General features: G+C 36.6%; 1 protein-coding gene across 1 annotated transcript; it reads left to right on the forward strand.

Annotated features, from left to right (window-relative positions):
• The first annotated feature begins 6,615 nt into the window (after positions 1-6,615).
• On the forward strand, positions 6,616-7,053 carry LOC133529284 (uncharacterized). Its single transcript, XM_061866981.1, has one exon. The coding sequence runs from the start codon at positions 6,616-6,618 to the stop codon at positions 7,051-7,053; it is 438 nt and encodes a 145-aa protein (XP_061722965.1).
• The last annotated feature ends 7,766 nt before the right edge of the window (positions 7,054-14,819 follow it).

The raw sequence follows: 14,819 nt of genomic DNA on the forward strand, positions 1-14,819 counted from the left end.
TTTAAGGCGGTAGAAGATTGCCCCCAGGAAAGCACTGACACAAATGTAAACTAATATTATCATCAAAGAGTGAACTAAGGCCACCCTACTTTAGCCGAACCAGTGAGGTCTAATTTATTCCATCTTTGTCTCAAACGCCAGTCAACGGAGCATGAAAACGTCTATTCATTGCACACCCGATATCCTACATCCGTTCTGGATGATGGCATAGAAAACTAAATATAACAGAAGTTGAACTTATACACAGCTAAGAAACGTATATATTAAACTGTATAATAATACAATTTACGCTATTTTTAGGGTTCCGTACCAAAAAGGTACAAAAGGAACCCTTATGGTGTGACTCTGTCCGTCCGTCCGTCTGTCTGTCTGTCTGTCTGTCACATCGCTAAATATCTCGAGAACCACTTAAGCTATCAATGTGAAATTTGGAATAGCTATGAACTACGCTAACCCAGACACATTGATAGTTTTTTTTTATTATTAATAATAATTATGGGTAATGCCTAATATGAAGAGGGGGCAAAATTTCAAAGTCTAGTAACTAAGTCACGTGGGGTATCATTTGAAAGAGCTCAAATTGATTTATCTCCGAAGTTTACTGACGAAAAATTATGAAATTTTTACATAATATTAAATTAACATTACTAAGTATATATTTTACAGGAAAAATTTAATCAGACCTCTATCTTGGAAACTTTTTTTAAATTAACAAAAAAACTTTCCATATTCAGTTTGCAATTTTACCAACTTTACGTATGTTTATTACACCTGAAATTTCTATGAGATACATTAAATACACCTTTTTGATATAAAATATCAATTTACCAAAAACCAACATACGTGTATTACATCGCGCAAATTAGTTAGACAATTTGCCGATAGATGGCATCGTACACAAATATACTTAGTATAGGTACTTCTGTTAATAAGTCTTTCGCCTTTATAGTTACACGAGATAATTCATAGTTTGTACGGAACCCTTTGTGCGCTAGTAAAACAAACTCGCACTTGACTGGTTTTTATTTGTTTGGGCGGGAGCGGGACACGTCTGCCGTATGCACCCGGATCGGTGGGCCAAATTGGCTACCGAATGGACACCGCAGATTAGCCGGGACAGAGGAAGACCAAAAAAAGATGGCGGGATGACCTCGACGCTTTTTTTGCAGCGACTGGCGGGAGCATGCACCAAACCGTGATGAGTGGCGGAAGAAAGGGGAGGCCTTTGCCCAGCAGTGGGACGCAAAATAGGGTATTCAAAAAATGATTTTCCTTATGCTTTGACTCCGATATTATTTTAGTTGAAAATCAAAAGATAATTAGTGATTGTAATATTGGACGTAGATAAACTACGAAAATCATCATATAATTTATTACTGCCATAAATTGGTGGCGAGATTGGTGGATTGGTGGTTGGGATATATAATCAAGCTAGTAGCTAATAATGACATCGAAAACCCTCAAATATCATAGTTTTTGTTTTGAGCAATTTCATTATAATAATTCTTAATACAGGTTTTATATAAATTACTTATTTACAGAGCTAGCAACTGGGGTTATATATATTAGTTACCATATAAAACGAAAAAAATTGTTTTGTACTTAAACAAAAACAACATGGAATAACACAAAGTAATATAAATCTATAGCCAACGCTATTACCCATAAATTACAGAGGTACTGTAAAAGTACAAGTATAGATTGGCACAGAAAGGACAGTTCGATGCAATTATAACAAAGATTTCGATAAACAGGACGCTTTATTCCCTACAGCCCCAACCCCCTCACACCAACACGAAAAAAATATCTATTTATAACTTTCTTGCACAACAAAAAATAACTACAAATGGCAGACTGAATGTAAATCCGTTTTATTACCGAAATATAGTCAACCGTCTGTTCTTACATATTGTATGTGTCCTGGAGCCATCAGAAATAGGTCACGTATGGAACACACGTGTTATCTAATCAGAGTCGATGAACTCTGGTGCGTTCATAAAAACATAACAAAAATAAAAAGACTACGCAGTACATTTTATAGCAGTGGGGCGACACTCCTCCTTTCGGGCATTCTCGGCTCTGTCCGGCTCGGAGGGTCTACCGCGAACCACGTTCGACGGGTTGCCTCCCTGTCACACTTACGTACAAATGTAGAAGTGCGACAGAGAGGCAACACGTCGTACGTGGTTCGCGGTAGGCCCTCAGCATTGTTCCGAACAATTATTAGGGTTGACACAACTTAACGTCTCTATGCGTGCACGACCACAGATAATATAATGACTTGAATTTTGAAAAGCGTAAATATCCGAAAGGGATAGTGCCATCACATTAGAAAGGGACAGCTCGATTCGTCCCTGAATCGCTGTCAAACTTCGGTTTAGTAGGAAGTGTCATTTCTGTACGGTAGTACTGTTATTTATATTCTGTGATTATAGTCCGGTGGCTGACTGCATGAAACCCACCTGATAAAAAAATAGAAATAAAAAATACTCTGGGTGTAGCTGACTTAGTAGCTTCAACTGCTCTTGCCACGCATATATATATACATTTTTTTATTTGCAATACAATTTTTTACAGCGAGTATTTGGTTAAGTTTTAGTTAGTGAAAAACGTTTTCTCCCGAAATGTAATTACGTACCTAAAAAAAATACCGTTATTCCGCTAGGATCGCAAAGCTATTTTTCCTTAGCGGGCTCAGAGAGATTTACAAAAAAACACATTGATTTCAAAGTTTTTATTCCTAATTTTATTTATTTTGTACATTTCTTTTCATCTGCTAATGTCCTGCCAGCCACAATGTGTTGCATCAAATTTCATGCACTATAAAGGGGCCCTCTGAAATACCAGTTCGCCGGACGATATCGGCCTGTCAGTTATTCGCTATCAATTCAATTCAATTTCAATTATTTATTTAATTCGAATCCATAATAGATCCATAATTGTTAGTAGTTACAACTAATCTTAAAATTAATTAAGGTTAGTGACATACAAAATAATAATAATAATAAATTTAATAATTATCTACAAGTACAAAAAAATTAATAGATGCACCACTTCTCAGCATCTCAGCTTCAGCTTTTGCGAGTAACTGACAGGCCGATATCGTCCGGCGAACTGGTAATCTGTGGGCCCCTTTAGTCTTGTGTTGTAGGTCCTTGACATATATACAACGTTTCTCTATCCTCTGGACATAGATAAATAGGACGTGTCGATTAGGGTATTTCTAACCTATGTACATAGTCTCACGGCCCGATTCGAAGAATGATTAAGACATGTTTAAGATCTTTAAAAGATCGATAACTAAACGACATGTCAAAATTGATGTTCATTTCAATTCCGCTATGATCCCAATAAGATCTATCTACGATATTTCTAACGTCAAAGTGACATTGGTTGCCCGAATCGAGCTGCTTCTGTCAATTATACGACATACAAACGATATCTAAATGAGAACGTATCTAAACCAGAACTTATCGTTATCGTATTTCATTCTTTAAATCGGGCCGTCATTCCAAACGCCACAGTATAATGGATATACGATTTTTACGATTGAATACTTCGGATTTCGGAATAGCCTGTACTCGTATTAGACTGAGATAGAAATTCAGAATTCCTTCTATTTTTGATGGTGAGAAGCAAAAGATGTAACAAGTTGCTAAGAGATCTTTTCCGGGGTTTTGCACATCGCTGAATCTAAAAATCCCTATTAGCACTTCGACATATTACTCCTTGTGCCTGAAATCCAAGATGGCGGCTAAAATATTTTTTTAAAGTTTTAAACGCTAAATTTTTGTTGCGTTTTTTTAAAACCTGCATTTTTTAATTTCTAAAACTATTTCTCGCCCTCGAATACCCTCAGATTCCAAATTTCATCGAAATCGTTAAAGCCGTTTCCAAGATTTTAATATGTCAAGCGACAAATGAGTAAAAAGTTGAAATGGCTGAGAATCTGTTATTTTTTAAATATTTCTGGTGAAGTCTTTGTTCCTTTTAATTAATTAAGAGGACATCCCAAGTAATAAATAAAAGGTTTTACAGAAATTCATTTAGTCGTTTTTAATTTACGGCAATGCAAAATCAACGCCTAAACTTGATTTTTTTTCAATGTTTAAAAAAAAATGCTTGACCAGTGAGTGCAGATATGGTAACATGTTATATATTTGTTATCTACTCAAGACGCACTTTCATTTGATACCCCACATGGTATGCTTATATATATTTTTTTTTTTTGGCGGCCATCTTGAATTTGAGGAAACTATTGATAATTCGAAGTGCTAATAGCAATTTTCGGATTCAGCGATTGCCAAAACCCTGAAATAACTCGCTTATCAACTTGTTACATCATTTGCTTCTCACAACCACAATTTTGAATTTCTATCCCAGTCTATATGTAGGTACACGGTAATTGAAAAGTATATGTCATGTCACTGTCATTTTAATTTTATCGTCATCGTAAACGATTAATACAGTTTGCTCCTATTTATTAATGATTTATTTGAATTAATTTGACTTAATTTTTTTATGGTTATCTAATCAAATAATTTACCATACTAGAACATTCCTGAGAAGGAACTTTACTCGGGATCTCAATGTCCAGAAAGTAGATACACGTTGTATAATAGATAGATATAGAATACTTAAATACATATTAAACGTCCATAACTCAGGAACAAATATTTGTTTTGAACACACGAATAAATGCCCGTACCAGGATTCGAACCCGGGACCTCCGACTAGGTTACAGACTTGGCTCGGAGGACGTTAATAAGTAAATAATGTAAATAAGTAAATAATAATACATAAGTAATTAATAAAAAAATAGGTTGTCTTAGTCAGTTTGTATGGACATGAACAGCAGTACGGGCTGAAACGTTAATGCAATTGACCAATAACCATTACAAATTGAACCGTAAACTGTAACCGTCCGTTACGGTTTACGGTTCAAATTTTAATGGTTAATACTCAATTGCAATGAACGTTCGGCCAACACGGATGGATATAGTGTATAATGTATATATGGTCGAGGTATGCGGTCTACGCTCGCCGCTGTACGCATATGGTAGGTATTTGCAGTTTGCAAAAAATCGAGTTTAATTAGCTTAGAAATAGACAAGAGCGAATATGTAACTAGGGAGGAAAGGGTTCGATTTACTGAACATTCGAGATTTTTTTATTATTTACATGAGACCACCAGAAAAAATATTGGCTGTGTTGCATTTTGGCCGGTCTGATGCTGATATTTTGTATGGAAGAGTCAATTTATTCGCTATTTCGGGGTGGTCTCAAAGTAAAAGTTACTCAGTATGTATTACTTATTAACCCCGTAAATTATTGCAAATGACTTAAAAACACCCTGTTACAGGTACAATTCCAAGAAGGTTAACTGAAATAGTTATTTACGATACAAGTGCAGAAAATAAGATATTCGCAACGAGTTATGATAAATTAAAACACGGCCGAAGGGTGTGTTTTAAATCGACACGAGTTGCGAATTATCTATTCGTACGTCTATCGTACGATTTACAGTACATATTACTCTTTAAAGTTTCGACATACTCGTATGCATGGAAAGTGCTTATTCCCGCACGGGTGCGGGAAAGTAGTACCATATGTACCTATACTGTAAAATGAACTTTTTTTATACTACGTCGATGGCAAACAAGCATACGGCCCGCCTGATGGTAAGCAGCCTATGGGCGCCTGCAACTCCAGAGGATTTACATGAGCGTTGCCGACCCTAACAGTCCGCACCCTCGTTGAGGCAGGAACACAACACTATGAGTAGGGTCTAAATACCTAAGCCATTCATTATACTGTTTCTAACGTATTTAGTTATGCACGTATTGAGAAAATCTTATGGAACCCTAAATTAAATCAGTTCTGGCGACAGTTTTTTCTCTTCTTGTTTACTCACTTGCAGTCTATTTATAGACCAGTAAGTAATTATTACAATATTCTAGGAAATCAATTATCTTCTTATTTATACAGCCGACATCAAGGCGGCATAATATAGTTAGTTTGGTTACACCACGCACTAGTAACGAACTGATCAACATTAAATATGGATGTTGCAGCAGTCCATATGGAATTACAGAACTGTCAACCTTTCCCCACGAGAACATTTTAACGAGCTACGATGTTTGACAGCCCTCTGTGATGGCTACACGATGGACCATCATACTGGCCAACTAAGATGGGCCAGCGTGTAGAGGTTAGTGGTGTCGGATAGCTTATGGCGCGGCTGGATGGCGATCGGTGTCGGTTTTTCGTCCGCACATCAAAGTTGGTGGGCCAACGATGGTGCGTTCCATAATGCGTGCTGTCAATCATCGCATGGCCATCTTGCTAGTCCAGCGCAGGGCCTAAAGTCTGTGTACAAGCGTAACAGGTAAAAAAAATATTTCGGACATTATAGGAGGGCTTAGGAAATTGCTAAATGTATGTGAGCAATATGCTATTAGTCATGGCCTTAAATATAACTGTACTAAAAGTGAATATATGATTTTTAAGCATAGTAATAAATGTAAGGATGATTTTCCCCCAGTATTGCTCAATGGCGTCCCTTTAAAACAGGTATTTGTATTTAAGTACCTAGGACATGTAGTGTGTGATAATATGAAGGATGACGAGGATATAAAAAGGGAGCGTAGGGCGCTGGCGACTAGAGCAAAGATGCTGGCACATAGATTTAGGCGTTCCACCGCGCCAGTAAAAATAACATTGTTTCGAGCTTTTTGCACTACCTTCTATACATGTGCACTATGGACCAGCTATACGCAAAGGTCGCTAAGCGACCTACGCATCCAATACAACAATGCCTTCAGGGCACTGTTGCGGTTGCCTCGCTGGTGCAGCGCGTCCGGGATGTTCGCGGATGCGCGCGTGGACGGGTTCCAGGCCATCATGCGCGCGCGCTGCGCGGCCGCGCTGCGGCGCCTGCGGGGCAGCCGCAACAGTCTCCTGGCAATTATAGCTGACAGGCTTGACAGTCAGCTTCTTGTGCACTGGACCAGGGTACACTCAGTGGTAGCTACATACACACAACTCGCATGAGTGTATGTAGTTATTACTGGTGTATGTGCCTGGCTCCAGTTTTAAACCCTAAAATATTGTAAGTTTTAAGCCCTTAAATATCGTAAGTTTAATTTATTTCAATAATAATTTAATATAATTTTTTAGAGTAAGTCGTACTAACACTGTATGGACCAAGGTCTGAAATAAATGATATTTATTATTATTTTATTAGGAAATTAACATTTTAAATTTTGAAATTAAAGTTTTAATTTTGAAATTTAAAAACTAAAATTCAATCAAATGTTAAAAGCGACGAAACAAATTGTTGACGGTCTTCCCGTATAGGTCTTCATTAAATTGAATTTGTGAAAAGTATGCATGACGAAAATTAAGTCTAGAGATCGTGTCACAAACGTGCGTTACGCGTTGCCCGTTTTGGGCATTTTACCTATACGATTTTTTTTAATTTATTGTTTTATTGGACCTTTATACCATTGTACATATCGGCCCACCTATACGATTGTATGTTCGAGTATACCTAGTCTTAATGTCATGTATGATATTGATTATTAATGGGTATTTTTGTGTCAGTTATGTGTAAATGGTGTAATATAAATAATGTGTGTATAAGAATAGTATTTATTTGTGGTAAATATAATTTGTAATTGTGTTTTTTAATTTTATTTTATTTTATTTTATTTGTAGTTTTAACTGTAAGATGTATATGGACCCTGTCTGAAATAAAAGAATTTTATTTATTTATTTATTTATTAATGGGCTCCCTGGCGCCAATGATCTTCGATCTGAATCCCTTAGTTTTCTAATGTAATGTTAATGTGAAATATTTTTGTAGCTTATCATATCAACAACAACGGCTTTGAGCAATAATGTCCCAATTTACTTCAAAGTTCTTGTCTTCGAGATATTTGGCATCAAGAACAATTTTAGGCTAAAAAACTGGTTTGTTGGCCTGAAATTAATTTATTTAAAATTAAGATCTCTGACCACTGACGTGAGTTTTTAAAGACGTCAAGGACGAACCCAAATATTTATATTTCGTATATGTAAGAGCCTTCACAGCAATTGAGTAACGAAAAAAGTGTTTTTTAGATTTCAAAATCCGGTAGACCAGAATGGAGATAAAAGATTGAGGAACCGATAGCCATTTGTCTAATAATTCTATCCACAGTACTAATATAGGAGTAACGACTCAAAACTTGACAAAAAACGATGAAAACTGCGAGGAGCGTGTGACGACTTTTGATACGTAAATGGACACAGTAGCTAATTCGAACTAACGGGTAGCGCGGTCAAGGTGTGACCTCCAGTGCACTCGAGTGCACGCGCACAGCACGCATGATGACTCATGCGTTTGACGCTGTAATGACGTCCTTACGCCATGTGGTTAAAGTTGATAGGTCTTGCGATTTGGTGATATGAATGAGATGAGACACTAGGTAATTATTGTTGAACGAGCGAAAGCGATGGCCTCCGTTTCAGAAGTAAACAAATACTGGTAATGGTCAAAAACCGACATAATTTCACCACATCAGATTTGCAAAGTAAATTCACAGCATGTACACAAAAAGGGAAACATATTCATCAAGAACCTCTGTCGAAACCGAAAGCCTTACATTGATCGCACGGTTAACTTACAAATTGACTATTAGCAGATTACGGAAAAACTTGCACCGTTTATGGCAAAATCTGCCGGCGGTGGACATCTGTTTTTGAAATCGTCGCAGAGTACGATACGAGAAGATCGAAACACAACTTATTTTGTGTTGCGGGCCTTTTTAGTGCCACGTTAACCTAGCAGTGATCTATTGTGAATGTCCGGACGAACGGCCCTTTAAATAGTTATTTGTGCAACAAGAGAGGAAAATTAGTTTTTCTTGCGACTGTTGATTTTGAGTCCCGAGTAAGCGAAAGATTCTGTAATTGAATGACAAGCAAAGCGAATAAATGTTGAGAAAAGTACTAGTTCAGCGGTGTCACTCACTAATTCCAGCCAATCGTGCAGTCTAACGCAACTAGTTGCGACCAATCGTCCGCACGATGCGAACTCATCAACCAATCGCGTTGTGGCGTCAGACTGCACGTTTGGCTCGAATTTGTGTGCGTGACACTGGCCCCATTCTTATTACCCGTAAGGCCCGTCCTTAGATATATGACAATATCCGACACACGATAGTTGATGTTGATACCCATCGATTGACATCTAGTGTCTAAAAATCTCGTCACATTTCATGTCTTCTCAAACTCAAACACTAATCACTAACACATTTACATAACAACCACTATTTAAATACTCGAGTGCCACCCCTTCCCAGAAAAATGGCCTCAAAATGGCTTAGTCGTTTATCGAATAGCCGCAACGATTGGCTTTCCCTTTCAGACATACCGCTAAAATGAAAGGGTATTCCCTTCCTAATTAAAAAAGTTATAACCCCTGTGCTATCAACACGCTAAACACATAGTCCTTCACTTTAAAGTTTAAAAATAAACAAGCAATATTTGTTTCTATGTTTACGAAGAGAAAGATGAAAATGGCATAAGTGTTATAATTTATAATCGATACCCCTTCAAGAAGTTAACGCTTAGGAACGAGTATCAGCTTAACTGTATTATGAAGCGCTTAAAAAGCGCTAAAACCCTTTTAGTTTGCAACGGCTTTGGTAAGCAAAGCAAAGCCTTACGAAATACCCCTTCCGCAAACCTCGAAGGGGATACCGAACCGATCCCTGCTCGAGTGACGCCTGATAATGAATCAGGCGTCACTCGGCATTAGTCTCATTAGACAATGAGAGCGCAACCATCATACCCCTCCAGAGTAATATTACTATTGTAAGTGTAACAAATTTGCAAACCTAAACTTCTTTTTTTAATACTTTTAAAAATAAACGGTTTATTTCATACCCTGTGCAAACTTTAAGTGCCATTTAGATGCGCAAATAGTTTTTACCTCCGTTAGTGGGCGGCCATTACATAATATCATTAATTGAATGTACATGTATTAACATTAACATAAACAAGTAATTAACAGTTAACACGTGTACGTTAATCTTTTGAATTAAGTTTTTTGGCGGCTGCATTAATTTCGCGTTTATTTTGGTACTTTATGTAAAACGTTCGTAGTGTGGAGGCAATTGTTTTGATGACAACTTGTTTTCATGGTGTAAATCGATCTTGATTTTAATTTAGTTTTCAAAAAGTTGAGGATGCTAGAGTTAGTAAGAACTCGAGTATTTCAAGAACGTCGGGGGTCAAAAAGTTCTTTCGCACGGCTATACTGTTATTAAAGAGAATTTGAAATAGGGATGTATTTTAAAGAAAACTATGTATTTACGTAAATTTACTGCCATCTTACTCAAATCGCAACAAAGTTTTCTTTGACAATACACCTCTATTTCAAATTCTGTTTGGTGTTATTTACAAAGACCCATAAAAATACCAAGCCCTAACAATGCCCAGGGTAACAGTTACCTCGGATTCTAGTACAAATCTCCATACATCAGTTCGCAGAACAGCGGCATCGGCATACCCAATCTAAGCACGTACGATGTCAGTGTCCGAATAGCGACTCTGTTCAACTCGATAACTTGTCTGACGTCCTGAGACTAAAGCCTGGGATTGTGAGAAGAAAATCACCGGAAAATAAGAATCTTATGAGTTAGATTAGGATATGAATAAAATATAAATAAATAAATATTATAGGACATTATTACACAAATTGACTAAGTCCCACAGTAAGCTCAATAAGGCTTGTGTTGAGGGTACTTAGACAACGATATATATAATATATAAATATTTACAAATACTTAAATACATAGAAAACACCCATGACTCAGGAACAAATATTCATGTTCATCACACAAATAAATGCCCTTACCAGGATTTGAACCCGGGACCATCAGCTTCGTAGGCAGGGTCACTACCCACTAGGCCAAACCGGTCGTAATATCAGATTTAACAGACAGACGATCAGATTTCTTTCAGTACATGTATTTATAAATATGTATGTATAAATACATGTACTGAAAGAAATCTGATCTATCGAGCACACATTAAAGTGATTCTTATTAAGATTAACTGCTTTATACAATATCAAAAAATGTTTGGAAAACAGTAAAATACAAAACAGTAACTTAAACTGTTTTAACATTTCTAAGTATTGAAAAAACGTTAAAAAATAAACGAACAGTCACTATATTTTATCTAGGTACTCAAAACAGAAAAATTTACTGTTTTTCGGAACAGTAAACTTTACTGTTTTTTGGAACAGTAAAATTTACTGTTTTGTTGGATAAGCTCATATGGAACTGCTTAAAGCATTAAACGTTAATGCAATTTCAATTGTTTTAAATGTTTTATTTTTTGCGGCCTTCGTTATGTAACATATTGCAGGTGACTGTTACTCCAAGAGTAATTCAGAGCAATTATAAAAAGTTTGTAAAAATTAAAGTCGCAGCATTCTAATTCCCCATTTCACCTGTCTAAGTAAACTATTATCTGATAATTATTTGTTCAACAACAGCACATCCGTATAAAGAGATAATGAGCAAGGAACAACAAACACTCAAATCGGCACGAACAAACAAATATTTTCGCGAATACGTCATCATTATGGTTTTAGCGTGTGTACGTGAACTCTGTACAGTCCGTATCTTAAAAGATCAGTACCCCTAGTGTAAATTTAGTCGATAGCGAAACGTGACGTACGCGTTTGCGTTAAGTCTCATTTTGTATGGGTTTTTGAACAGTCCCGCTTGGAAAGTCAAAAATCACATACAAAATGACACTTAACGCAAACGCGTACGTCACGTTTCGCTGTCGAAAATATTTACACTAGGCGTACTGTTTGTCCCACCAACGCACCAGGACGGGTTGTGTTATATTAGTAATCACTACCCACTAGGCCAGGGCGAGACCGATCGTCAAAAAATATTACGTCAAAAAAAGTATTCAAAAAATTAAATAAACTACCTACTACAGTTTGTTTAATTTTTTAAATACTTTTTTGACGTAATATTTTTTGACGATCGGTCTCGCCCTGGCCTAGTGGGTAGTGACCCTGCCTATGAAGCCGATGGTCCTGGGTTTTAATCCTGGTTAGGGCATTTTATTTGTGTGATGAACATAGCTGCTTGTTCCTTAGTTATGTGTATTTATCTACATACATATATAAGTATTTATATAACGTTGCCTAGTACTCCGCCATAGTACAAACTCTGCTTAGTTTGGGTCTAGGTTAATCTGTGTAAGATTTCCCCAATATTTATTATTTATTTAATCTTTATTGCACAAAAGAAAAAATCTTACAGTACAAAAGGCGGACTTAATGCCACCAGGCATTATCTACCAGTCAACCTTAAATTTAAATTTAATAAATTATTATAATTATTTGAATATTTACAACAAAAGCCTATAACATACATATTTAACATACAGCTAGTATGTGACATAACTCCAGGGCTCTGTTGTGTTTGGCTGAAGGCTGAAAGGGTATCATATTTTAAATAATTTATTTTTAAGCAACTATTTTACTAGGAAACGAAAAAAAAGCGCTGGTGGCCTAGCGGTAAGAGCGTGCGACTTGCAATCCGGAGGTCGCGGGTTCAAACCCCGGCTCGTACCAATGAGTTTTTCGGAACTTAAGTACGAAATATCATTTGATATTTACCAGTCGCTTTTCGGTGAAGGAAAACATCGTGAGGAAACCGGACTAATCCTAACAAGGCCTAGTTTACCCTCTGGGTTGGAAGGTCAGATGGCAGTCGCTTTCGTAAAAATTAGTGCCTACGCCAAATCTTGGGATTAGTTGTCAAGCGGACCCCAGGCTCCCATGAGCCGTGGCAAAATGCCGGGACAACGCGAGGAAGAAGAGAAGAAGATTTTACCAGGAAACGTACTTGGTAATTTTTTTTAATTATATAATATTAAATCTTTTCAATTTACCCCGTAGCTAAAACATTATACAGGGTTTATTTAAGGCAATAATTTACGGGCTGAATATATAGGTCATATTGAACTACTTTCACAATGGGATCAGTCCCGAAATCGCGAATAAAAATTTACTATCTATAGAAAATGTCAAGGTCAGACAGCCAAAATGTATTCAGAGGGTGAATCAACTTTTTTTGTTTTGTTATCCTGTCCCGTTGTCCAAGGGACAACAGTGGCACAGTTTGTTTTAAGAGACGTTGCATGCCGTTCTATTAACATGCTTAGTAGGGGGCCCATTATGGACATTGGTTATAACGACCACAAAAACGCAAGTTTAATACATTTAAGTACCATAAAATCAGTATTTCAATGAACTTTTGTCCCCTGGACACCTAATCGTAACCATGGCAACGAGTGACGCTAAAAAGTTGATTCTCCCATGAAACAGACAATTTTTTTCCTTATTACGGTGTTGGTTCCATAGTAAAAGTTGCGCAGTAGGACCTATGTCTTCAGTCCGTAAATTATTGCCTTCAGGTGACTAAATAAACAACCTGTATGTTTGGCTTAATGATCGACTCCTAGAGAATTCTTTCTGGCATTTTTTACTTTATTTCCTTTGCAATAAGTATTAAATAAATACATATATTTACTAAACTTCTACTGTAGGATTTATACTATCAGTCAGCAATCAGTCAGATTTATATAATATACAGGGTGATCAATCCAAAACGGTTAGTATGGAGAAGTCAGAAACTATGAGAGATAGCCACATCTGTTCTTAGGAGACATGGCTTCGATTTTAAATTTAATAATAATACCCTATAGTCTAATTTTTTATTAATTTTATTTTCTTTTCCTTTTGTAAGAATTCGATATGTTTTCTGAAAGAGCCACATATTTGTATTATTTGATGTACGGTCGCGGACATTGATTCTTTCGCAACTTGCGGTTCGAGTAAATTTGGCTGTACATACTTATGGTAAGAGATGTCCATTGTAACGTGACACGTTAACTGCTAAAGAATCAATTTCCTCGACTGTACATATATATTTTTAAATTTCTGTAAAGAAAAGTACGTACTGTATGTAATTGCATGAATTCTATAGTAATTTAAATTGTATTTTTTCTTATTTAATGCTTGTTAATCATAAGATGTAATGTTTTGAAACGATGTGTCCTGTCGAGTTTCTTTCCGGTCTCATATTGGGATACCCTCCTCAAATTTAGGAGGGATTTAAATCTTCTCAGGTCAGAGGTGTAGGGTTAGAGCCGGTGTAGCTTTATTTAACGTTCAAAAGCGCATTGTAATATGCCTACTTGAATAATAAACTATCTTTATCTTATCTTTATCCGACTGTACTAAAATCAGCTACTGTAGCCGATGACTAACACTATTAACAGTACCGTCTAATAAACTAACGCGACAGAATGTTGACAGGTCATGGGGACAGTTGTTTATTGGGTTCGGGTATCCATGCCTTTGATCCTTATCTGTGCCTATAAAAATTTACCGTAACTCTGATTTACTGACTGACACACGAATTTATGAAGTTGAGAATGACATGAGAATGTTAAGATGGATGTGTGGCGTGACAAGAATGGATAGAATAAGGAATGAGTATATAAGAGGAAACCTGAAAGTTGCAACATAGTAGTAAAATAAGTTTTTGGCGAAAATTTCACTTTTGGTACAAGCTTTTATCGCTGACTGTACTTTTCTTTCCATAGGCAACTAACACTCGTACTCATCGAGACAATACTAAAAACCCCAAACACAATTAGGTTGCGTTGTTTTATCACAGAGTTCCTATGGCCAGCTGTAAGGGTTAAGATGGCTCGGCTCTTTATCATTTGTC

Source organism: Cydia pomonella, chromosome 20 (genome assembly GCF_033807575.1).
Source record: "Cydia pomonella isolate Wapato2018A chromosome 20, ilCydPomo1, whole genome shotgun sequence".
NCBI lineage: Eukaryota > Metazoa > Arthropoda > Insecta > Lepidoptera > Tortricidae > Cydia > Cydia pomonella.